The sequence below is a fragment of the Mesitornis unicolor genome, unplaced genomic scaffold, assembly GCF_000695765.1.
Source record: "Mesitornis unicolor isolate BGI_N332 unplaced genomic scaffold, ASM69576v1 scaffold29373, whole genome shotgun sequence".
NCBI classification, from domain to species: Eukaryota; Metazoa; Chordata; class Aves; order Mesitornithiformes; family Mesitornithidae; genus Mesitornis; species Mesitornis unicolor.
In genome coordinates this window covers 1,693-27,722 of record NW_010174427.1, presented here as the reverse complement: position 1 = coordinate 27,722, position 26,030 = coordinate 1,693, and the positions used below count along the sequence as shown (strand labels likewise).

The 26,030-nt window shown below is 39.5% G+C and overlaps 2 protein-coding genes across 2 annotated transcripts; one reads left to right on the top strand and one right to left on the bottom strand.

Annotated features, from left to right (window-relative positions):
* Positions 1-10: 10 nt before the first annotated feature.
* Positions 11-943, top strand: MOCS3 (molybdenum cofactor synthesis 3; the record flags this gene model as incomplete). The annotated part of the gene is made up of 1 exon (XM_010181044.1): positions 11-943. A coding segment is annotated over one exon (933 nt), but the record flags the coding sequence as incomplete, so codon positions are not given.
* Positions 944-20,316: 19,373 nt separating this feature from the next.
* On the bottom strand, positions 20,317-22,328 carry KCNG1 (potassium voltage-gated channel, subfamily G, member 1). Its single transcript, XM_010181042.1, has 2 exons — positions 21,585-22,328; positions 20,317-21,087 (listed from the first exon to the last, which is right to left on the bottom strand). The coding sequence occupies exons 1-2, from the start codon at positions 22,326-22,328 to the stop codon at positions 20,317-20,319; spliced, it is 1,515 nt and encodes a 504-aa protein (XP_010179344.1).
* Between the last annotated feature and the right edge of the window lie 3,702 nt (positions 22,329-26,030).

The window sequence follows — 26,030 nt, the reverse complement described above, 5'->3', positions numbered from 1 at the left end:
GCTGCTGAACTCCACTGTGCAGTACGTGCCCTACTGTGGTGCCCTGAGCCCTCGCACTGCGCTGGAGCTGGTGCGGCAGTACGACATCGTTGCCGACTGCTCTGACAACGTCCCCACCAGGTACTTGGTGAACGATGCCTGTGTCCTGGCTGGGAAACCTCTGGTGTCTGGCAGTGCCCTCCGGCTGGAGGGGCAACTAGCTGTGTACAACTACCAGGGAGGGCCCTGCTACAGGTGTCTCTTCCCTAAGCCCCCTCCACCAGAGACCGTGACTAACTGTGCAGATGGAGGAGTGCTGGGTGTCGTGCCAGGCATCATGGGGTGTATCCAGGCCTTGGAAGTGCTGAAGATTGCTTCGGGTATGGGTTCCTCCTTCAATCAGTTCATGCTGATGTTTGATGCCCGTGAAGGGAGATTTCGCAACATCAAGTTAAGACCGAAGATACCAGACTGTGCTGTTTGTGGTGACAATCCATCTGTCACCTGCCTGCAGGATTACGAGGCATTTTGTGGTTCTTCTGCAACAGACAAGTGTAGGACTTTACATCTACTGTCCAGTAAAGACAGAGTGTCTGTAGAGGAATACAAAAAACTGTTGGATGAGCAAGTTCCTCATGTGCTGTTAGATGTTCGTCCGCAGGTAGAAGTGGATATCTGTCGCCTGGTACATGCTGTCCATGTTCCTTTGCATAAATTAGAAGAAAAAGATGAAAAATGCCTGGAATATTTAGAAAAAAGAATTTATGAAGAAAAGCAGAGAACTAATGGCCAAGCATCTTTTCCCGTATATGTTGTTTGCAAACTAGGAAATGACTCGCAGAAGGCTGTACAAATTCTGCAGGAGTTACCTGCCAAAAAATTTGGTTCTGTGTTAGCTAAGGATATTAAAGGGGGGCTTATGGCTTGGGCCAGTAAAATTGACCCAACATTTCCTCAGTATTAGAAATTGAAATGGCAAAAAACCAACACATTTTCTTAGTAAATTCCATAGGGTTACATCCTCTCTGAGTAATGACTACATCATGTGGATAAAACAGGCGAAATTCCATGTTGCTTTTTTTAATGGTAATTTTTAAAAAATGCATTATTGTAGATGTCTGATTACTTTTATAAAAATGTGAAGCTACCCATGGAAATTGAAAGAAATTTATTTCTTGGTTATTATTTAATAGTGAAAACTTTGAATAACTACTTAATTGTGCATGTGATGATTGAGAATGAATCCTGGTTAGTAATTATGGCCTGGAGAATGACAAAGAACAGGAGTCAGGTGTTGAAAACTGCCTAACAAATTGAAACAGTGCATGCAGTTATAAAAAAAAACAACAACAAAACAGCAAACTAACTGTTAATCTGTGACTGGGCAATAGCACTATTAAGCCTATCATAGGGAATTGCCAAGATGATGCTGACAAGGCTGTTGTGGTCAACATCTTTTAGTTCTCCGTAGGAGCATTGTGCATTTATGAAAGAGAAATGTTCCCTGCAAATAACAGCACCTGCAGCAAGGCTGTTCTGCTAAGAACTTCCCAGGTCACCCATCCTCCTTTGTTGACTGGCAAAAAAGTGTGTTCTCCAACTTGTATAGAGAAACTGAGGTTAAATGTTAATAAAAAATAAGTTTGAGGCCAGAAATTTTGTAAAACATACAGAAAATGCTTTGGTGAGGACTTAGGAGATTTCAGAGATCGAGAGATGAAGAGGAGATGGGAGGAAAAAAAACATATGTGGCTTCCCTTCTGCAAGTACAAATACATTTTCTAAGCTTTCTCCTGGTTTGCTGTGGTAGTTGCATATCCCTCGCTGTACTACATTATTTTGTTAACTGGCATGAAGAGTTACGCATATCTAAAAAGTTCTCATAGATGAACTGAATGAAAAGAAAGAGAAATAAATAGTTTCTCAACAGAGAGCTGCCTGAGTCCTCATCACTTAAGCATAGTAATTATCTTCTTATTAATTAAGGTATGTATTTCTTTTCTTTCTGAGGAGGAAAAAAACACCTGTCATGACTAATCTGTGCATTATACAGGGGAAAAAAAAAGAATAGTAGTATAATTAGTAGTCAAAAAGTCATGTTTTAGTAAAATAAATTTGAGAACATCCACACCTCCTGCTTTATTATAACATGCCATGGGTTCCAGCAATAATAATCTTAGTCTCTTGTGAAGGAAGCAGTTACATGAAGTTATAAACACAGTTACATCTCTTGCAATTTAGAGGACAGTGAAAACATTGAAGGCTATGTCTTAAGAATTGACGCTTTGTGGTGTGTAGTCGGGGGTCATCAGTCAAGACCTTTTCAGACAGGCTGTGGAGGCTTGGGTCAGTCAGAACATCTGGCTTCTGGTGGGTTTCAGCTTTTGGGAACTGGAAACCAGAGGAGTTACTTGAAATGCCTGTCCTATGTTTTCATTTTTCTTTCTCTATTGTGATGTCAAGAAGACACTGAAACATAAAAGGTAACAGTAGTAGTAATTCTAATACCCAACCTTTCAATGCTAAACAAGGGCTGGTATGTCACGCAGCCACCTGACCTGAGAAAGTGATTCCTTTTCAGTCATTCAGAGCAAGTGAACCTATGGGCCTGGGGAGAGCCTTTTTGAATCAGTCTGAGTGCTACTTCCAGTGGATAGAAATCATGTGTAAAAGTCTTCTCTCATGTTAGAACATTTTAGCAGCAGACGTATGCAAACTCTGTGAAAGACAAAGGAGGTGACAAAGCCTGCGATTTGGTGGAGGATTTTTTTGTAGTGAATTTGTAACTGCATTTCTTGTAGCACATTTTCATGCAGGAAACCAGACTCTTGAGTCTTTCTGCTGTATAGAAAACAATAAACACCTCAAGGATCTGGAGAGCTCTGTGGAAAAGTGGTGATGAGGACAAATGAAAATGAACCAAAACCATGGACTGGTAGAACTGGCAAAAAAAAAAAATACGTCAAGTCAGACTGATGACAGACAAACTTTCAAGGATCTTTTCTATTAAAATGGTGTAGAGAGAGAGCAAAAGTTAGTCACAAAGTCCAAGTCATGTACACCATGTAGCTGCATGCCTGGAAGCATGAAACTCAGCACTGGGCAAGGTGGCAACCATCACTAGATCTATATCTGATGTTATCTGGATGCTTGGAGGAGTGTGAGATGAGGCAGAGGCCTCATGGTCCCAGCCCCCCATTTCTTTCCGCCCAAAACAAAGAAGCCATTACCTCTACCCATGCAGGTGTGAATTAACGGACTTTGTGACATAAACATAAGTGATAAGATTGTCTATAGTCATCCCCACCCGCATGTATGCCTTGGTGATGTAATGCAGAAATCTGAGTAATAACTAAAGACAAACACCTCAGGTGGTCTGATCCACTCAGGCACACTCCTGCCTGCTGTTATGTACATCAGGGAATAAAACCCCTAAGATTCATACTAGAAAGGGGGAGTTACTTCTCCAGCCATGGAGTGATGAGAACCTTCCCCCTTGGTCGGAATGCTGGCCAAGGTCACTTACATGGGAGCCCTTACCTGGGGGGGCAGGATGAGCTCAGAACCATACTGATGAACTGGACGGATTGACGAATTCGCTCCCTCTCCATCCCCACCACTTGGGTCACCTTGTGGGTAAGGTTATTTACCTCAGCTAACACTGAGTGATGTATTTTCTCCTCAGGTTCATATTCCCCGAGTGTATTTTATATTTTTCCTCAGGTACATATTCCCTGAGTGTATTTTATATATCTCCTCAGGTCCATTTCTAGGATTCCCTGAGCATATTGGTTTTGCTCCACTGTATTTCTGTTCAAACGGGCTTGTCTATTTGCCAGGCAGCCAGGCTCACTGTGGGCACGCTGATGGTGGTGGTGGTGGTGTTTGTGTGTTTCATAGTGCGTTGTTGTTGGTAGTATATTAGTTACACAACCTTTAGTGTACCTGTAGCTTTTCAGTTTATCACCGGCAATCCAAAAGAACCTGTAAATGTTGCTGTAAATAAACGATTACTGTTTGTTTCCTGACTTGTGTCTGTCGCATATTCGGTGCCGGCCTCACAAGACCGGATTTGTTTTCCCCGTTTTCGCGACATTTATTAATGGCTTTTTGGACAGACCATTCTTGCAAAGCTGCAGGGACTAAGGTCCAAAATTCTTATAGAAGTACAGCATCCAAAATGCTACTGTTATTTTTTGCATAAAGAAAGTTCTATGTGAAATGAATTTGGCCATACACTACAGAGATGTTTATTCTGGAAAGACCTAGTGGCTCAGTTCTGATCTCAAGGGTGTATGCAAAAAGTAGGTTTCTTTGCAGAGAGAGGAATAAAAAAGGGTTTTCTTCTTTGACTTAGGATAGCAGTTAAATTCTCAGCAAATATGAAATTATTTGCCATGCGTCTTAGAGATGGGGTCTATAGTGCTTGTCAAAGTTTCATTCTTTACATGCTGGGAATTTTATTGTCTTTTTAAAAGTAAGTTTAATTTCTTTTTTTCCTCTTGGCTTGCTGAAGTGTCTTCCTGTAAATGGAGTCCTCCTGTGGTGCTGGACTCTTTGGAGATACGCTGAAAAATCAAGGGTCATAGGATCATAACTAAGTCCAAAACATTCTTATTGTAAACTTGTCTTTTGTTTTGACTCTCTTTGTTTCTTGAACTCTACAAAACATTTAGTGGTTTCTCTGTTCACCAGGAAGTACAATAGCAGAACTCTACTTAGAAATCCTAAGAGAAGTAATAAAACCGTATCACCGCTGCCAAAGTACTGTCTAAATACTGGTACATGTTGACATTGTGAATGAAGACAAGCTGCTCTATTCGAGGAGCTTAAGTGTAGTTGATCCAAGATGTGCTATCAAAGGATAAGGTCAGTCAGCAAAGTATATTTTTCTCTTTATCCCTTGCTCTTGATGTCATAAGGCTGCTTTTTGTTTGTTAGGTTTTATTCTCTTTTAAATGGCTTACTGGAATTTGGCACTGGAGCTCCGCAGTTCCTCTTACAGGTTTAGAGTAATAAAAAGTGGCTGCAGCATTTATTCTGAATTGCTGCATTTTGATGTCTCCCACATGTAGGTCTATGGGATAGCCTTGCTGTTCAGGCACAGAGTTAAATATCTGAACTTGTTTTGTCCTGGGAGATGGTTATTATTTTAAGGCAAGGCAAATCAAGCTGGTCTGGGTTTCAGGCAAATCTAAAAGGTGTCTACATACAAGGTACTGATGTGCCTTGATAAACTAAAATCCTCATTTTGGTGACAGGAGTCTCTCTTATCTTGAAACTCCAGTAAATTTGGCACTGACCCACTATCAAAGTGTGTAATTAAAAAAAACAACCAGCAGACCTCCTCCAACAATTAGTTGAACTATTTGTAGACAAATGTGTAAGGGATCTGTCCAAAACTAGTTCTCAAAGTTCGGATAGCAGAATTATGGGTATGTGAACATCTTTATTATTATCCCATTTGTAAGCATAATTTCTAATAAAAACTTAACAGTTCAGAACAAAAATATGCACTAGATGCTTAAAATACTGCAAGCACAGTTTGTCCTTTTTTTTTTTAGTATCTGAAAGCAGTAAGATGTCCTTTGTAAAACTACATCAGGAGAAAAAATTTTAAGGATGTTTGCTAGGTGGCACTGCAAGTTAATAAACCAAATCATTCTCTAGGTTGTAACATGCAAGTAACCTTAGTAACCTTGTAGAAATGCATTGTTGTACAGTTCTTTTGAAAAAAGACTGGGGAAATAGAATAAAATGGAGCAGGGCAATTGAATAGTAAATACAATATTTCAAGAAAAAATTATGATGGAAACTATCTTTCTAGGGTAAGTTTTCAAAGCATTGTTTGTTTCGGGGACTTAACCTGAGGGTTTTTTCACAAGCTGTTTTGAAATGCTTTTGCAGCCAAAATGGATAATTGTTCAAGAAAAGGCTATTAGAAACAGTAGCACAAAATTAAACGTACATCTTGAATCTGCAGAGTCACTGCAGTCACTGTTTATCTTTTGTCCTTGTTTTGTAAAACAGAGCTCAAGGAATAAAATCTTAAACAAAAAAAATTAATCCAAGTCCTCTAAGTCAGAGCATCCCCACACAACAAATTGGACTTCTTTAGAAAACAAGAACTGAACTTGCAGACCTGATGTATCAAAACAAGCCCATAGAATTATCTGTGCTCAGTCCTCGGACAGGTTCCTGTAGTAATGAAACTAGGTTGTGAACTTAGCATCCCACATAGTACTGTAGAAACATTTGATGGCTGTTTTCAGTACTTAAAAGATAAAAATAGAAAAAATCCTGCAAGTGTGTTCAGTGCAAATGTCATGAATTAACCCTACAGCAAGCTGAAGTTTTGCAGAAACTTCAGATAACAAAAGCAGCAACAGGCTGTCCTCTCCTAGCTTTCTAAAGAAAAGTGTGGTAACAAAAGTGATGAAACGAGGGGATGAAAATATTAATTTGTTTGAAGCTTCTATAATTTTAAACATCTTTTAACTCATGTTGAAATATATTTGAAAGTTTTTTTCTTTAGACTCTTTAGCTTCATTGGTGAGATTAAGCTTGTATTTCTTTAATGCTGCAATTAAACATCTGCCTTATGCTAGCAGTGGAGAATCTGACAGATCTCTTGGTTCATGGATATAAATCCGAAGGAGAGGTCTTGTGAAGTCATGGCACTTGCATCAGTTTGAATCTTTGTGATTTTCATTGAAATCCAGGTGCTGCTCAGAATACAGAAATGAAAAGATGGTGTATTTGTTATTTCCTGCAGTGCGCTATTGCGATATTACATATGAAATGCATTAAATCATGTCGTGGTTAATTAGGTGAGTTGTTCCTGAAACGGATTCATTCTGTCACTGGAGCTTAAAGACCTGTTTATCACTGTATACTTTAGAAAAGTTAAATCCTTGTGTTAGCATGAACTTCATTGGTGGCACTTGATTCATGAGTGTCTCTGACTTCCTAGCTCAGTGCTTGAGCAGAATTTAACAAAAAAAAAAACCAAAACCGAGAGGGGAGCAGTAGGTATGAGAATGTTTTGATAAAATTGCCAGCTGGGTCTAGCCAGTGTGTGTGCAGGCCAGGGCAGTGTTTCTCAGCTGGTGGGCTAGAAAACTTTCGTGGCCTCTAAGACATCAGAAGATGATCTTTATAGTGACTGGAGAGAAAAGTGCATGTGTTCCAGTGCATTTGAACAAAATGCAGCAAGATAGTTTAACATTCTAGGAAAACAAAACCAAACACCAAAAAAGCCCCCTGCTGTTGAAATCTCCTTCACCTCTGAGCAACTGATTTCTCCAAAAGATTCTAGGCTTCTACTTTTGCCTGGATATAATTGTGACTTGGTAGTAACAAGAAGACAAATGTTGAACTCTCTAGGAGAAAAGATTTTTGTTCATGCAGACAAAAGTTTAGAAAGAGTTTATTAACGCATAGGTGCCAGATGTAAAGAAAAAACGCAAAACTTACTTGCAAGTTAAAAATACTCATATTTTTTATGTCATCTATTACTTTTAATAGGACTTTTAGAAAATTCTTCTGCAATCTAGGAACATCAACAGTACTTGTCCAAAAGTAATAGTTAATTGCTGCTACGTTTTCTCTGTTTCACTGGTTGAATTCATGCTGACCACTTTCATTGTGTCAAAAGTTTAGTCCTAACAACATTCTTACAGAATCTGTGTTGTAGAACTGCGGAAGTCATTGGTTGCTGTTTTATTCTTTTTGCAAGATTTTAATCTGAAGCTCTTCTGCTGGGGCCTGCTGATGTCAGTAGGAAAGTTATGATACACTCAGAAGAGCTGTGGGTCAGAATGTAACATGGATTTGCTTGGTCTTCTGGAGTAAGAGTACGTTCAGTCCCTGCATTCCTTCCTTTACAATACTGAAAACTTTTGCCTTTTATTCCCATGTAACCACCTCATACTAATAAAAGCTGGCAGCTGTGTCCTGTGGGAGAAGGCAGATGTATTGACCTGCAGCAGGTCACATATATCAGAGGTCATCTGAGAAGTACTCTTATCTGGGTGAGAGGAAACTGAAGAGGAATAATGTAATGTCATTTCATTTACAAACTGGTTTTGTGTATTTCAGAAAGAACAATTACCTTGTAAAATGTAATGCAGCTTGCAGCTGTCTTGTAAATACAAAGATCTATTATTGCCTCTTGGTTAGTAAAACAAATGCACTAAAACACAAAGCTTCAACTTCACTTGTTTATTTTTGTTGTAGGCAATTAATTGGTTTCTTCAAAGTGCTGATAATGAAAAGACACTGTGGATTAGTGGTCATCTGCACTTTGCTTGCAGCTTAGTGAAATCTAGTGAAGAACGAGAGAGTATATTCCATAATTAAGATGCATGCTTGCGTGGTTTGCAGTTACCTATTCAGTAAAGTGAAAATTTGCTGCCTATTGGCAAGTGCTTTCTCAATGAATATGCTGAGTGTTACCTGTTTTAGAGATATCAGAAACATGGATCCATTTTAGCAAATGTGATACAAAGAGCAGCTCCAGGCTGTGGTGGTGACAAGCCCTTGCAGCTGTGGAGCTGTGTAACTTTATTGCTCAGACCAAAGCGTATCTAACACACCCAGGTTTGCAGTGGTTAGTCAGTAAGTTAATTGTCATGTGAGGGATGCTGTGGAGTGGTGCACTGAGATAAAGAGCAAGATCATATTTTCTTATGCTGGTCTGAGTGCTTCCCACCCAGAACCTCTCCCTGCTTGAAGGAGGGCTCAGTCACTATGCGCACAGGGCAGGTTACTTCCAAGCTTGCTCTCACACTGAATTAGCCATTTTGTAATGGTACAAGAAGCTTGATAAATACAAACTGTGCTGCTGTGTTTGATTATAGGACTTCAGTCAGGAATAATTGAGTAGTTTTGAAATAGCAGTGTTGAATAAAAAGCAGTTACATCACTAAAGAGGGTAGCTGGGAGAAGAAAAGGGCAATCAGAAGCAGCAATAACTATGGTCAGAGGCTAACTAGAGTTCCCCAGAGGTAGTACCAGTCCTTTGAATTTCTGGTGAGCATGATGTGGTCCTACGTTTTCTCCTACATTAAGACAAGAAGTGTAAAATATTAACATGTATTAGGGTAGCAAAATTTGGTTGACAGTTAGCAAACACTAATGTAAACCGCAGGAAAACACACACACTGATTTATTAACCTTTTGTGGTTTGTGTTACCATTAGTTAAATATACCTGCCCCACTACATACCTTACACTGCAGCTTCAAAATCTTTGTGGGGAAAATAAATACATTGCAGGAAAAAAAGCAGTACATCATTAGAGCTCATGGTTAGGAAGAAGACATAAAGATTTCCCAGAGCTTTTTCCTTGAATAACTCAGATTGTCCAAAAGAGTAATGATTTCATGAATAAGGCAAAAGACTGAGAAGAAATCCAGAGTTTCTGCTAAGTTTTGGCTGTACTCCTTCTGGGCAAGTCACTTTTTCCCTGTCTCTGCTGTGTGCGTGTTGTGTTTAAATCTTACTTTAGTGACCAGATCCCAAGGAAGGAATTTAATAAGCATAGTGTTCTACAACAGCTCTAAAAACTAAAATTGATGGATTGTGTGACTTGGACAAAGCAGTGGGATATTGCGTCTGCTCTGCTGGAAGCAATGAGAAATGCTTGGTCACTTACAGCACAAATACAGTATAATTTTATTATGCAGTCAGAAACTTGAGCCGTACAGCTGCACGCTCTTCATCTCCATATAGCAACAGAAAAGCAACCGGTATGTTCTGGTCTCAACAGCAGGAAAGGAAAATGGCTTCTGTTTGCCTATTCTCTAATCTTTTATAATTGAATGGGTTAATGTGGTGTTTTAGGGCTGGGTTGGCCACTAAATCCTGGACAGACACTCTCTATTAACCCCTCTCCCCTCCCCTGAAAGGAAGAGAAAAGAGAATAAGGGAGAGAAACATTACAGGTTGGAAAATAAAACTAACAGATTTAATGAAACAATAATACTAATACTACAGGATAATAATGTAAATAGGAAAATAATGAAATATATACAAATATATATACAAAACCGATATAAAATCCTCCCCCACCCTCCCCCAATGACGAATACGTCACCAGAGGCTCTGTGGAGCAGGGCACTGGGAAAGTCCCAGACCAGACTCAGCAGCAGGTGGGAGCAGGATGCAGGAGCACACGAATCAGGATCAGCGGCAGACGAACCAGCAGGGTTCTGCTCAGACTTCGGCCATTGCAGGATCGAGACAGAAGGAAGGGTCTGAGATGGAAGGGCTCCAAGATGGAAGAAGGGTTGAGACCCTCGTGATCCCTCAGCTTTATACCGAGTATGATGTATGTGGAATGGAACACCTCGTTGGTCAGTTTTGGGTCTGCTCCCCCCCTGTAGGCGCAGACGTGGCACCCATGATGAGACAGTGGCCTTGGGATTAACTCATTAAATGCCCTATATGTGCCTTTTCACCTTCAATTTACTAGAACTGAGTTTGTGTTATGTCTTTCTGTTTTTCCTGCCTTTCAGCTGAGAGCACCAACGCGTTCTTCAACTCTCAAAACTCCAGTGCTTGTCTTTTACTCACTCACTCTTGCTCCCCTGATCCAAGGAATATCTGAATATTGACACTTTTTAAACAATAATCTAATTCCTTTCCTGTCCTGTCTGCTGGGGTCTCCTCATCTGCTGCTCTGATTAGTGTTAACCTCCTCACTTAAAGCATCTTTAGTGCTGTATTACAGTCCATTCAAAGCGCCATTTCTGAGATGAAGTTTCTTGTAATTATTTCTAGGATGCAGTTACCTCAATCACTTCTTCAGTGTTCATGATGATAAGCTTAAACTTAGTGTTTTCATCTTGGTAGCCTTTTTCAACGCTGATTATTTTGTAAGTTCTTATCATGTTTCCTTTCCCTTTGTACTGTGATTAAAAACAACGGCAGCATTGATGTACAATTCTACTAAGAAGAAGAAACCAAAAAAAGAGCCATTATTCTACTAGCATAATGTGACAATTGCTAAGAATGACAAAGGTCATGACATTTTGCACAGCCTTTCACTCCGCTGGGCACCTTACTCTCCCTTTCAGCTCTCCCTGTGATTCACAACTGTTATAATGCCTGCAGGGGCCCAGCTGGGAAGATGAGAGAGCTGCTCTGCAAGTACTTCCAGTACAGGAAAATTGTTCTTATTTATCATGGTTGCCCTGTACCTGTTGTTCATGTCTACCTGTTTATCTCATTTACCTATTTTTTCTCTCTCCAGGAAGCTTTGAGGGCACAGAAGTAGAAAGGGTGACAAAGTTACTTAAATAATTCTGCTAATACAAGTTCAGAGACAAACTCACATGCAGAAATTATATGCGGAAGAGCAGGCTGGTCTATTCCCGGCTGATGGGCAGTATGCTACATGTGTGTGCATCCCTACTGCAAAATGAACTGTTGCAGAAGTTTAACATGGTAGCGTTTTATCTGAGATGTAAGAAGCTACAGAACTGTCCCTTCTGTAAGACTTCTAGTGCACTTTTGGAAATAGATTTTTAATTCCCCCCTCCTACCCCAAACAAATGTCAGAAGCAAACATTCCCTGCTCGGCTGTTTAATTTAGAGCCTGAACCTCACAAGGTTGGTAGGCTTTGGGTGGCAAATTGGAGATTAGCACCTTGATGCCATATTGTTTGTTTACAGAAATGAATGTGAAAGTCCTTTTCCTAAAGACAAGGTTCGGTTTACAGTAACTGTAGAGCATCCTTGGCTGACTGCTCTGCCATGAGCAGCATTTCTTTCTCTCGTCCCAGGGAGCAGCTTACAGCTCCCTGCTTCTGTCTGCGGTGAGCTGAAATCAAGAAACTGACTCAGCAGATGAATGTCAAGTGAAGTTTTTATTTTCTACCTCTACTTCTATAGCTACAGATAAAGACCCGACTATACAGCCAATCAGGATGTTCACATACTACAGCACTTTCTCATCCATCATTTCCCATACTTTATGGCCAGGTGTTCCAAGACCGAGATATCCTGCCACACACCACGCATACCATTCAATCAGTGTTCTGGTCGAGATAACCCAAGCACACAGCGCTTTGTGTAGTTCTGAACTCCTACTTTTAGGCTGGTCCAAGGTCCTGTTATACTTACTAATAACTTAGTTTAGTCTTTTAAAGATTGCCTTTGTATAAATCTCAGCTGCTATTTATTCTCTTAATAATGTTCTCATGGGAATCCCAGCTTCTGCAACGCCTTGGTTTGCAGTCTGTTGATGTTTCTTCACATCTGTCCTCTCCCTCATCCATGGGTCACTATAAATTAGTGCTGCCACTGTCCCTCTAGTTATAAACCGCTAATTTTTGGCCCTTCCTTCTGCAGCCGTTGGTGTTCATTTATCCCCCCAGGGAGCCTATTCAAAGAGAAAAGTAACCCCACCAAAGCAGGGGATCTGTCTCTCACAGGAAGCATCAGTGCCTCTGTGAGGAACGCGTGGGTGTGGGTTTGTGTCTAACTCTGGGAGAACAGGACAGTGCAGGCTGGGGTTTAGATGACCCTGTATCGTAATGGAGTGGCACCTCGAGCTACAAATTTACACCCTAGTGATAACACTTGGGCTCCACAAGACTTAACTTTACTTGCTATGCAGCCTGTTGGTCTTGTAATTTGTTTTATAAATGAAACCATAACTGCATACTTACCAGACTGCCCTTGTACAAATGATGGAGATGTTTGCATTTTCCCCATGTGACCTTGAAGTTTGTGAATTTTAGTCAGATAAAGTTGCATTAGTCTTTTTAAAAATGTCACTGATATTCCAGCCAAATAAATGCTACATGAATACTTTTAATGTGTATTTATATGTCAATATGCACACAAACTACGGTAATGATACCTTCATCCTAATTTCCTTGCAGGTCTAACAGCCTGCTCTGGCAAATGAGAGACCACATACGTGGAAGCCAAACAGTGCAAGGAATTAAATATGTGCCTATATATTTAAAAAAGAAATAATCTAAACATTTTATACATGCTTTGGGAGGTGCCTGGTGCCGATTAATGCTTTAGGAGAGGGTTTTGGGACTCAGACAAGAGCTGCCGTGAGTGGCCCGTAGATGGCAATGTAAGATCCCGAATCGGGCACATTATCCGCTCTGCATTGATGAAAACGTGTTATTTTTACCCAAACACTGACACACAGATTGGATTTACAGCGTTTCTCAGTAGAGTATGACTCTTCTAGCAGCACTGACCATCGCATCCTCTGGGGCTAGTCATGTGTTTTGAGTTCTAAAACTTTCATAGTTAGAAATGCAATCATATTCAAATACAGCAAATAAGGGCAAATTTCAATTTACACGGAAAGCTTTCCCTTTGGCTTTGCATATCAGTAGTTTGCAAAAACTTAAATATGCATTGTGGTCTTGTGCAAGTGCCTGAAGTTCTTTAGGTGTAGGCCAGAGCTCCTGCTGCCAGTGGAAGAGCAAGGAGTCAGTGGGGAAAAAATGCAAATTTAAGTTTACACTTGTCAGACCAAGAGAAATATTTCATTAATGCAATTTCAGGGCTTATAGAAGCCTCTGTGGTGGGATGAGGATGGCAGCCTTACCTCATGCTATTGTTGCTGAAACTTCTTTCCTGTTCCCATCAAATTTCATCCTGTGATGCCCATGTTGAATTTTTGCTCTCTGCTTTCACCTACCTAAAAAGGTAATTTCACCCACTTACTGTGCCATATGATGCTTTACAGTCTTAACTTTCCTGGCTCTGGTCGTCCCCAGAAACATTCCTTTTCACAGTTAAAGACACCTGCAGTTCTAGTGTTGTATCTGATTTGTGTGAGGATAGTATTTCTCTGAGTTCCCAAAATGTGCTTCTATTTATGAGTTAAACCGAGTCGTCTTTTCCTTGGTTGACCCAGGAACTACTATCGCTATAACAGTTATGGATGATATCACTTAGCTTCTTTGTGACTTGAGGTGCATCACTGGTGAAAATGAGTGGCTTTACTTTGATTTTTTCATTCAGCAATTCTGTGTCAAAACTTTATTTCTATATATAATTAACTGTAGAAACTTATGCTAGTCTGCACAACTTTGTTCCTGTGGTAGGCACCATTTAAATTATAGTTATATTTAACAGAAAGATAAACTTTATTATACTTGCTGATCACTTTACTTGCATGACTGAGAGCTGTAAAATTAGCTGTCCAATTTTGAAAACAAATGGCCTTGTTATTTTAAATATTCTAATCTCCAGATGATGGCTGGGAAGTCCTTGTATTCCAGGTCAGTCATTTGAGCAAGCTAATTATTGTCGTTTACAGCCCTGGTTTCCTGGACCCACAATGAATGTAGGAATAAAATTTTGACCATAATTAAGTATGGCTACAAGACTACAGCCATTAAAAAGGGTACTCGATGGAGGAGAAGCTGAAACCTTAGCTTGACAGCCTTACATGTGTTTGTGTGCCCTAGCTGACTTTGGTGTTGCACAAGGCTGTTCAACTCATGTCACAAGGGCTTCAGGGATAACAAATTAATATTTATAAAGTGTAGCAAATATGCTTTAATTACCCTAATTGGCCTGTTGTGTTTCCAGTTATGGCAGAACTTTATTTCTGTTGAAGTGACATTTGCTTCTGGATTAGTTCCCACAGGCAAAGAGAAAGTAAAAGCCCTGTTGGACAGGGCAGAAACATCCTCTGATATGATGATCCTCAGTTTCTTCACCATGCTTTTGGCAGGGCTAATAGCATTTGTAATATTTTTAGTGATTTCTAGGGAGTATTTCAGAAGATATGAGATGCTGGAAAATGACAAAGAAAAACAATGAACAAAAAGGGAGGAAGGTCTAGTTTTTATTGTTAAGAATTAATAGGCCAAACTCTGAACTTTTTCAGTCTGGCAGCCCGGCAAAATTTTCCATGACTTTATTTGTGGTGTATGAATATATCTTTATTTGTGGTGTATGATTTTACATAGTGACTGACAGCTACCAAACAAGGAATCCTGTCCTAAGGACTCTCACTCTAATGTTACAAGACAAGACAGAATCTGCAAAGAGGTTAATTGATTCAGTGAAGTACAAGTTTTGGATCTAAACCGGTCTTCACTTTCCTGTTTTTTGTACAATCTTTGCTAAGTTAGGAACACTGAGATCATTAGTAATGCTGAAATGGGATTGTTAAAATGCCACAGAGGAAGGGGTAAATGAGTGAGTGGGTAAATCTCGTGTTAAGCATTTTCTGTTTTAGCAATAGAACTTTTAACATGTATTTTTGTTGACGAGTGTGACATCCATCCCCTCTCTTGAGCTCTGGTTTCATGCCTTTGGTTCTGTCTGGTTTCTGTAGCTTGCATTCTTCGTGCCCGTGGGATACCACACTTCCACGATCTCAGGAGGCATTGTACTACTTTTTTTTTCTACCTTTTTTTTTTCTTCCTGTATTTTTGGTACCCATATCATCTTTTGGATAGACAGATACTAAATTAACTGTCAGACCTTGTCAACAAACTATTAGTACAGAAAAACCAGGGCCATGTGCTACTGTAAAAACTGATAGAAATGAAAATGGTGAGTGATGAGTGTGAAAATGGTGAAACTCTGACACCTGGTCAGAGTGATCAGGTCAACTGATCAGGTTGGGGTTAATGTCACTGCCTGATGCGTGAGCAGAGATTGATGTCACAGTCTTCAAAGACACATTTGTGACTTCTCTGTCTAATTTCTGATAAACGCAAACAATTACATCTGTGTAGGTTTAAGAGTATCCAGTCTGGATGTTAGCCTGCTGCAAACCCAAGAGAGGGATGTGGAATTTTGTAGCTTTTTAATGAGAAGTATCTGTTCCTTTCCTCTTGTTTTAACTTACTAGTCTTTTTTCTTATATACGAAAAAAATTTCTATAATTGTACAGAACAGAACTAGTTTAGTCAGAGATGAGCTGCCAAGAACTGTTGTATTTGCTGCTGACCCTGACCAAGAACAAGCTGACTTCTCTGGACCCAGATTCTTTGTGTTGCGTCATGTTCCTTGGTCCCCACATACAGTGAATGAGATGTGGAAAGGGCAAATAACGTGGAGTTAGTGCTGGGAGATATTGGTGCTTCTGTGCAATTGAAGAACAACACTCCAATTCATTTATCCTAACATTGACCTTTTAACGCGACACCTGAATTAGAGATCTAGTTTATTCTAGGCTCCCCCTAATAAAAAATAAAAAATTGACAAGGCCACATTTTCCCCAGTGATGTTCCAGATCTTTTGACCACCACTTCAGGCACTTTATTAAATGCCTAAAACAGATTTTTACTCTTGAGTCTCAGTCTATAGCCTCAAGGACTATTGGAGTGGAACGGTTTTGTTCACAGAGATTCCTATGAGTCTTTGGTTTTAGAGAGGAAAGCTATAGTAGTAGGAATGAGAACCATCTACAGCAAAAATCTTTGCTTTTGCATCAGCTTGAATACCCAGTTAAACTCTACCCACACAAGTCATGAATGTATGAAGCATGACAGTTTTTCTTCCCAGACGTGCATCTGATGATGTGTAAATCCATGATTCAGTTCTGTGTGATTTTTTTAATTGTTTAATTGGATATTGCTATAGACTCTGACTATTCAATAACATTAATAAAGCCTCTCACCACGGCAATCTGGAGTACTGAACTACAGCAGAAAAAACATACAGGGACAAATGGAGACAAGCCTTTGTATTCCCTAATTAAAAATTTCCCTAAGACCTTGCCCTGTAATGAGTGTTAGTGTAATACAAATTATTCCAACTCACCTTGTAAATGATGTTCTTTGAAGTATATTTATCAGTGTTGCACTCGCCAAGTAATTTTTGTTGGTTTTGTTACTGTTTTTGAGGAAAGAGGACAGAGAAGTGAAAGATTTTGAGTAATGTAATATACCACCTTACCTGGAAATTCTGGTTTTGTCAGGAATTTTTTTCTTTCTTAGTCTCCACAGATCCTTACCTGCTCTTTTCTGAATCTGTTAGATTCTTTGGTTAAATGTTTAAAAATATTTTAAAGCTATGTCCCATTTAACAGTTCAATACTTGTGATTATGATTCTTGGGACAACACGCAAGAAAGAGGTTTCCCTATTCAAGTTGCTGAATTGGTACCTAGATTTCTCTGTACTGAGATAATTTTGTTTCCTAACAAGTGCTTTCTTTCACAGCCAGCCCGCTTTGCCTAGCGATGCTCATAGCCCGAATGCTCCCTCAGCTGCTGCTGACTTCTCTTGAGCCTAGGTTGTCAAGCATTCCTATAGCATGTGTGACAGTCTTTCTGTACCATAAGAAGCACATGAAAATGAAAGGAGAGCCTAACACTTTATTAATCAAAATTAATACAGCTACTGCTGTTTGAATTCATACTGTACATATTACTGCAGTATACAGAGGATAATATAAATAGCAATGCAAGCCTATCTCTATTGGAGACATGCACCACTTATCAGTGGCAATTCAAACAATTCTTTTGACTTCATAAAAGCATAAAGTTTTTATTGGAACTTCCTTGTTGACTGCACATGCTCTTAAAATGCAAAAAAGGAGTCATAGCTGACATTGTAGCTGTCAGTTATGTCACTGGAAATAGTCAGCTTTTGAATCAATCCATAATTTTCATGAATTTGAATAAAAATTCAGATAATATACTGTAAAGAGGCATAATCATCTTAAACGTTCAGCCTTCACAGTAAAAGCTGGAACACAGCATGTGGGTTTCACACTAATGTTGTGCTCTTAAGATGTATAGCTGGATTTATTTAGCATAAGGACTACTGTATGCATTACCTCCTGTGAAGCATAAGCAAGTTAGTTACAGTGATTCATAATAAAACATGTTGATATGCTTACAAGTCATGTGTTGCCAAGTACAGAATTACATAGGGGTACATCCTGGATGGCTGCTTTGTTCCTGGCTTAGGCAGAACTTGCAACAAGCAAGAAGCTTTCAGGGGTTTGCTCAGCCAACACCCCACTTCAGGGTGGTATTTTTTTTTTTTTCTGGACAAGGACTTCAGAATCAATCTATAATTTTTGGATTAAAAAAATAAAGCAATGCATGAAATAAGTGAACATTAACTTAATGTAAAGACATTGAGAAAATGGGTGGACCTTCAGCATTTATTAGCTAGCATAACATGGAAATAAGCTTGGGTTTTATTTGGTAAGTCTTGATTTCTCCTTACATTCACTTACAGCTTATTTATGGCTCAGCCTGTCAAACACATTCTTCGATAAGCAACTGTTGCTCACAGGACTAATCTAATTATCGTTTTTTTATAATGAATGCTGACACAAAGGTAGAAGGATGTATAGCACTCGTGTTGAAGCCAATGCTACAAATGATCAAACAGTTTTGAAATTAAGAGTATTTTGGATGGAAAATGTCTCCCGTTTTTGTCACGATGTTCCTGTTTTTGTCCAACTCTAATTAAAGCTGAAGAACAAGAGTGAAAAGCTGGTTACATTCGTAGCTCTGGCACATAATTATTTGCCAAGAGTTTAGACTGTATTTTAGCACTCTGCAGTCATACTCCATAGGCATATTTACCTACAAGAGGCTGAAGAATGCTAGAGCCCTAATTATTTATAAAGCGCATTTTTAAAAGTTTTGGAATTATTCTTCAAGCATATCAGAACAGTTTCAAATTCTTATTTAAAGACATTTGAAAAGAAAAACAGTGTAAAGTGAGCTTGACCAAACAGCATAGGCTGAGGAACTAATTCTACCTTTTTTGAAAGGACGTTTGTGTCCTTGACCTTAATTTAAATGACAAAACCATCATGCATTCTGGCATTTCCAGCAACCTGCCCCAGAAATGCCAATAAGCAATAGCATTTCTGAAAATTAAGGTAAAGCAGCATTGGTGAATGCAATGGGAACTTCTACATTTCCCTAGCTCTTATCTGTTAATAAGTACATTTACTAAAAAAGAGGGTTACAAAAGTGAAACTCTTAAGATGACCTTTTCTTTACCTCTAAACATACATCAAACAAGTGGATTTATTTTTTTTTTAATCTTCTTGTCTGCAAGTCAGTCTCATTCACTCTCAAATAAATGGGATGTCTGTCATTAATCTCCATAGACATCTGTGCCAGACCTGAGTGTCTCATTGACCCATGTGCTCCCATTGGCTTCAGCAGGGGAACCTAGTCCAAGACACACGTGTGGATGAAGAATAGATGGTTGTGTTTTCGGACGTTAATTGCTTTTTCATATCCTATTTAAAATTTTCTCCATTACTATGATGTCTGTAATGATGGCAAAGGTATAGTTAATTAAGTCTTACATCCCTCATGATTGAGGGCAGTGAAGTTTAAAGCTGTCAGTACCCCCCACTCCATGACTCAAATGATATTTTCTTTTTCTCATCATTGGCAACTTCCCACGACCATATATTTTCTGCTCCTTTTAAAGAACCAAATGCTGAATGTGAATGGGTATCTGCAGTGCTGATTTGCCAAGTAATGGTAGGGTGTCCCCTGGAAACAGGCCTCTTTTAATCCTGTTTCATATTTGAGGTAAAGTAAAAACATGGAAACAGATGGTAGGGAACGACTGGCATCTCATCATGCATATTTCATTTGATTTGCAGCTAGTAACCTCTTGATAATAATATTAAATGCTACAAAGCTCAAAGACTTTGTTCCTGTGAATACTGCATTCAATGACATAGGATCAACACTGTAACTTCAATTACATTTTGAAGCTGGTAAGCTCTAAGTATTTACATCTTTAGCAAGGTTATGATACAAACAGCTCGATTCTTCCTTTCTGGTATGTTTAGGGCTGACTTGCAAAGAAATATACATTTGCTGTTGTGAATGACAAATCTTAATGTTTTTTAAGAGCACAATGGGACAATCATCTGTGGTTATTTCCATTACGCTCTAAGGCATTTTACTGGGAGAGAATTTAACCATTAATTTTGTTGTATTTACATTATTTATATACAAGAAGAACAAGAAAAATGGCAGCCTGTTTAATGATTATATACATTGCGATTTGGTTGGAAAAATGTGTATTATGAATGGCAAAACAGCCTGTCAAGTACATAATTATATGTTGTTGTTGTTTTTTTTTGTCGGAGAACTTTTAATTCCTAAAATCCCACTGTATGATCTCAGTGAAAGATCTGTCCTATACATTATACTGGAGGGAAGAGGAGGGGAGAAACAGCATAATAATAGACTTCCTAAAACACATCAGTTCCTGGTTAATAGCTTATTTTCTTCATTTTAATGTAAGAGTTAACTGAAATGCTTCCAAAGCAAATTAAAAGACGGAATTTGATACAACAAAACATTACTTGACATCATGAGAAATAGTACCTTACATTTCATTCATTGTCCCTAGTCTCAGAAGAGATACTGGGGAATAAAATATCACTCCCTTGTGACACATTGCTTATCTGAGACTTTGTTTTTAATAAGAACTGGGCTCTCCTGTACATTATTCTTTCCTGTTCTTGCTTTAGCTCAATGTAGGAGCGTGAAAACGTGTGGAAGATGGAGGTGACTGGAAATGCCATGAGGAGGATGCCACTCAGTATGCTGCTTAGTGCCACCACTTGGCCGGGAATGCTCCTGGGAACCATATCTCCATAGCCTACCGTGGTCATGGTGATGACAGCCCACCAGTAGCATGCGGGGATGCTGGTAAACTCCTGCGAGTCCGCCATCTCGTTCTCGATGACGTACAGGAGCGGTGCAAACAGTGCGATGGCCACGCAGAGGAAGAGCAGCAAGAGACCAAACTCCCGGGTGCACCTGCGAGCAGTCAGCCCCAGCGTCTGCAGCCCCAGGGAGTGTCTGGCCAGCCGCATGACGTAGAGAATCCTCAAGGCACGGAGAATGCGGAGGACCAGACCTACTTTGTCCAGGTAGATACTCCCAGAGCTGGGCTTTTTATAGCCCACTGAAGTGGTGTCTAATAGCAAAGTGATGTAGTATGGCAGAATGGCTATTATGTCTATCAGGGTTAATGGTCTCCGCAAAAATGCAAACTTGCTCTTCGCCTGGATGAATCTTAGCAGGAACTCCAGGGAAAACCATGCCACACAGACAGACTCCACAATGAAAATATTGTAGCACATCTGGGAACACTCACCCTGCAGGAAAGAGGAGTTTGTAATCGGCACTGGATAATAACTATTTTAGTTGGTACGGTGACAGGAAGAGAGGTTTCTGTGCTGTTTTTTTTTAAACCCAAAGTATTAAAGGAATTGAAGCTGTTGCTATGGGGAAACATGTTGACAAATTGGAATGAACTAAATGTAAAACTTAGAAAGGAACTACTTATTTAACAGAAGATATTGCTTGGTAATTTAAGGCTTTCTAAATAGCAAATAAAAAGCTTAACAAGGTAATATACAGTTGTACAGAGGAGTGCACACTAACAACATTTTCTTTGGACATAAAACTTGATATGATTAATTCTGTTACAAGTAATTGAACACAGTCATGTAAGATTTCAAATATTCCTTGTATTATTTTTCCCTCTCTAAAGACAGCTGCAAAATCTCTATTGAAATCAATACCATCAGACCTTGTACTTGTTCTGCTCTTCCCAGCACATACCATTTTCCATCCTGAAAATCTAACTTACCTTTTCCTCCTCCTCCCTCAGGTCAGGCATGGTGCTGATGGATAAGTTCACTGCTGTAATAGTTACAAATATAACAGACAAACAAGCAAACACCTTTCCAGGGAGGCCAGACTGGGGCCTTTCCACCATGTCTTGCAACTTTTTCATGCACAAGCCAATTTTTGTCTCCTCTACTGTTTCACCTGTTGTTTCATTTTCTATGAGGTCATCTTCCCGTTCATTTATTTCTGTAAGCTCCTCCATTTTTTGCAGATATCTCCTTTTACAACACCAGTCCAGGTTGTCTTCCTCAATTCCCCAGTAGAGCAGCTCCTCTTGGAATGACAGTGCACACATCTCACGCAAGAGCCGAAGTTTTCCAACCCGCAAAAAGGTCAGGATTGTCCTGAATGCCCCTGGGTTACGGTCGAAAAAGAACTCATTACACGTTACATCATAATCATCACAGATGTTTAAAATGTCATCAAAATTATTACAGAATTTTAGTTGTCCCAAACGTGTCAATGGGAATTCATCAAGCGTGGTCCACGGGAGCAAATACTTAATGCCCCCTACGTTTATAATAATATGATGCTTCCGATCATCAGGGTGAAAGCCTTTCAGGAGATCCTCTTGAGGGTGAATTAGCTTGGCTCTTTGGTAAAAGACTCCCTTAAGGGTTTCTGTTTCTGGAAAGAATGTATCTGAAGCACAGCTCAGGGCACTATAGTCATAATCGGAATTTTCTCCAGGTAGAAGAGTCATCTTGGAAAACAACTTCACATCACTTTGCTACTTCTGCAAGTGTCTTCTGGAACAAAAACCAGATACATGGGGTGAGTAAATGAGAGGGGGTTTTTAAGTTTGAAACAAACGTAGTGATTGGAGCTCAAAAACATTTATGGCTGATAAAAACAATTGGAGAGAAAACAACAGTGGGTGAAGTGTGATCAGAAGACCTTTCTGGTGAGGCTGGGTTTGTCCGGCTGGGTTTGTCCAGCTGAGTAGAACTGACTCTGGCAAGGGCTCCTCCCTTGTTCAGGAGCTCTGCTCAGCACTGGGGGACTTCTCTTGTCTCAGATACAGAGGTCTTAGTTGCCAGTGGACATGGAGGGAAACCAGGAATAATTCCTGCATGTGGCAGGATATTCCTGATTCAGAATGGAAGTATAAAAATTATGATGGTATCACATAAGAACACAGAGTTCAAGTGTGCTTTCTAGAAAAGGAAATACTGTATTTTGATTTAACACACAAAAATCTCAAGTATTTTAGTAGCCATGAAGTATATAGAAAGAGTCAGAAGTCAATTATGTTGTTATTCAGTAAATACACACTTTTAGAAAACAGGTAGTACACAACTAATTTCTATAAGGCCATAGGGAAACAATTTTTGGGGAAAAAACCTACTTATATTGATGATCACATAAAATGTTTGTATACAGTTTCTATACATTTAATGTCATGGCAACTCCCTTTTTATGGCTTTATTTACAAAAGACTGAAAAGAAATACATTATTTCTGCACAAACACTGGAATATTATTTCAGTTATAACCGATACCCAATGTGCAGTAATACGTCTTTGTCCTTACAATGGGTTGAATCGAGCTGAGAGCCAAGGTGGCTGCCTTCACCTCTGATTATAGGAAACAAAAAAATTCTTATTATGACTTTGAAAATCACATTCAAATTCTGCTCACAAAACAGTAGTGCAAAGTCTGTGCAGTGAAGTGACCGCAGAGTTCAAATGGATATAAAAAGCAGCTACTGGAAATGTTAAACTTTTTGCCTTCCTAACTCACTGCATTTCAAAAGTCAGACTGGAACTCTGCTCGTACACAGGAGGGTTGTATACTGCTGCTTCCAGATCTTCCATCTGTACAGTCAGCTACAGCTTAATGTATGGAGTTGCTGAGTTTCATTTGATAAATGTATTTATTAAGCAGGCTGTACAATAAAGAGATATTAATTATACAGAAGTATTCTGACTTTCTAGCCTTGAGTTCACAAGAAAGTAATAAATATTACACTTGATTGGCTTCAGTAGCAGTACATAGTTTTGTTCTTTTCCTGGCTGTACTTGCCTCCTGTTTGATACACACCCTGGGTATGTATACACCCCTGTTAGAGTGACTTCCTTAAACACAGAACTGTCATTTTCAGAAGCTGGGGTTTATAAACCACATCAGTAGTGTTACGTACCTGTTATAGAACAAAAATCCATGAATACACAACAGCAAATTACTCAAAAGACAGCTGCACTTCAGTTGAGCAACAGGCTTTCCTTGCTGCAAGGTGACTTACATGCTGCTGTCAATAAAATACTATCTCAGTCCTGCTCCTAAACTTCCTACAGGAGTTACTATGAACAGAGCAATTCCTTACGTACCCTTAAAAACAGGTAGCCCTAAGTAAGGTTTGGATCAAGTGTTATTGTCCTCTCTAGTACAAAAGGAAATAATTTATTTACTTACCTTTAGAGCATGTGGATAAAGAAAGCCTACAGGAATATACAAGAACGGACAAGGCGTGATTCAGACCTTCCAGGAGCTGTGGTACTATTTTCTGGCCCAAGCTAAGCAAAGAGGTAAGCTTCGTCATCTTGCTTCTATCACAAAGTGGGATCTCTATTACTATTGCTAGTGACTTGAGAACAGCTATTTGGCAAGTAATCTGTTCTCTATGCCAAAATCTTAACTGTGTTTAGCTTTCAGTGCCTTATCATTACATACTTGCTTGTACTGCTGAGTTGCTCTGTCTCTGCTCCAGAGTTATGACTTTGGAAATTCCCACTGCAGGGGATGGGCAATCCTGAAACTCTTCTGGAAGTAACGGTGGGTGCAAACAATGACAAAATCCTGCAGGCCTGCACTCAAATAAACTGCCAGTCAGTTTGGTTTGTCTCTTGCATCAAGAAAGACTGAGCGAAGGCCTGCTGACTGGAAAGTCTTTTTTTAGGAAATAACATTAAAGGGAAAAAGTAATTGTACTAAAAAGTCACATTCTAGGAAATTCCAGCCAATACTGGGACTTCATGGAGCTCCAGTGGAGCTTCATGACAGATGATGGCACCCTGCCATCGCCCACTGGAAAGGCTGAAGGACTCAGATAAATGAAGGGATAGCGCTAGCTAGAGCATGTTGAACAGAGGAAGTACGGAACAGCTGAACTGGAAATGACCCCGACATACAGCCCCATCTCATGAAGCACTCCTAATGACCTCAGAGCTGGTCTTCTGTTAATACATTCCCAAGATATCATCAGCAGAAGTAATGCCACTTGGAGTTCAAGCTATAGGTTTGATGTGAGAAAACAGAGCTACCTGATGTATGTTTATGTAGGGCTCCTTTTCTAAGACTAACTGTTGTTTTTTTAGATACAAGCATTTTCCGCTCTGCCTCAACTATGTCTAAGGCAGGGCTGGCCCAAAGAGAATAAAGATTATGACTGACATAAGACTATGGATAAATGGGAGCTGTTAACCGTTTTCCCTTCTGTAATACCAGATGATGTTGGTTAGCAACAACTTATCCTCTGAATCTCAGCCAGGAAAAATGAGGATGCAGCTTATCTCTGTCACTGGTTTGATCTCTCACTGTATCCATTGTTGACACAATGGGAAGAAATGGGGAGAGGGAAATGTAAATGTTCTGTGTTACAGACACACTCTGTAACCCTGAGGCATCAACTGTGAAACAACAGAGTAAAGAAAAAAGTATTTCTTTCTTTGCTTCCAGCTTCTCGACCTGTGCAAGACAATAAGTTGCACAAATTAATCCCCTGTGTAACTCACTGAATGACTGCAGTTATAAAAGGTGGCTCCTTTTCCCATAACCAGCACTGGCAAGCCCACAGATCCCATGTAGGCAGCTATAGTATTTGATGCCATACATGTATTATTTACATGTTCTTTGCCTCAGATACACATAGGGTCTTACCTGAGGGGGAAGAATAGGAGGAAGTAAAGGACAACAGAAAAGATAGGCCTAACTAGAAGGAACAGAGGAAGAAGGAAAATAAACCCATACATTTCTCTGTATGTTTCTTGTTTTCCTTTGGAAGGTACTTCTACAGAACGATCAGTACTGCTTTAAGATGGGAGAGATCTAATTAATGGAGGGGTGTTTTTTGCTATTGAGCTTAAAAATCAGGCAAACTGTTTTATTCATACATTGCAGAGAGATGGCATTGGGAATGGCTGTAAGAAATGCATTAAGGATTAAAGATAACACACTGGAATATACAGTCAGACAAACACATTAGCCTACAGCAACAATTTTCCCAACAATTAAACAAGATGAACTTTAAGAATATGCTGTAACAGTAAAATTCTCCAATAAAACTGCTCTGGTTAAGGCCCAGTGGTAAAATCCCTCCTCATCTGAGATCATATTCTACCCTTTGAGTGCCTGGGAGTTAGTGAAGCCTAGTTCATCTTTCCAGCTCCCTGGCTGATAATGTGTTC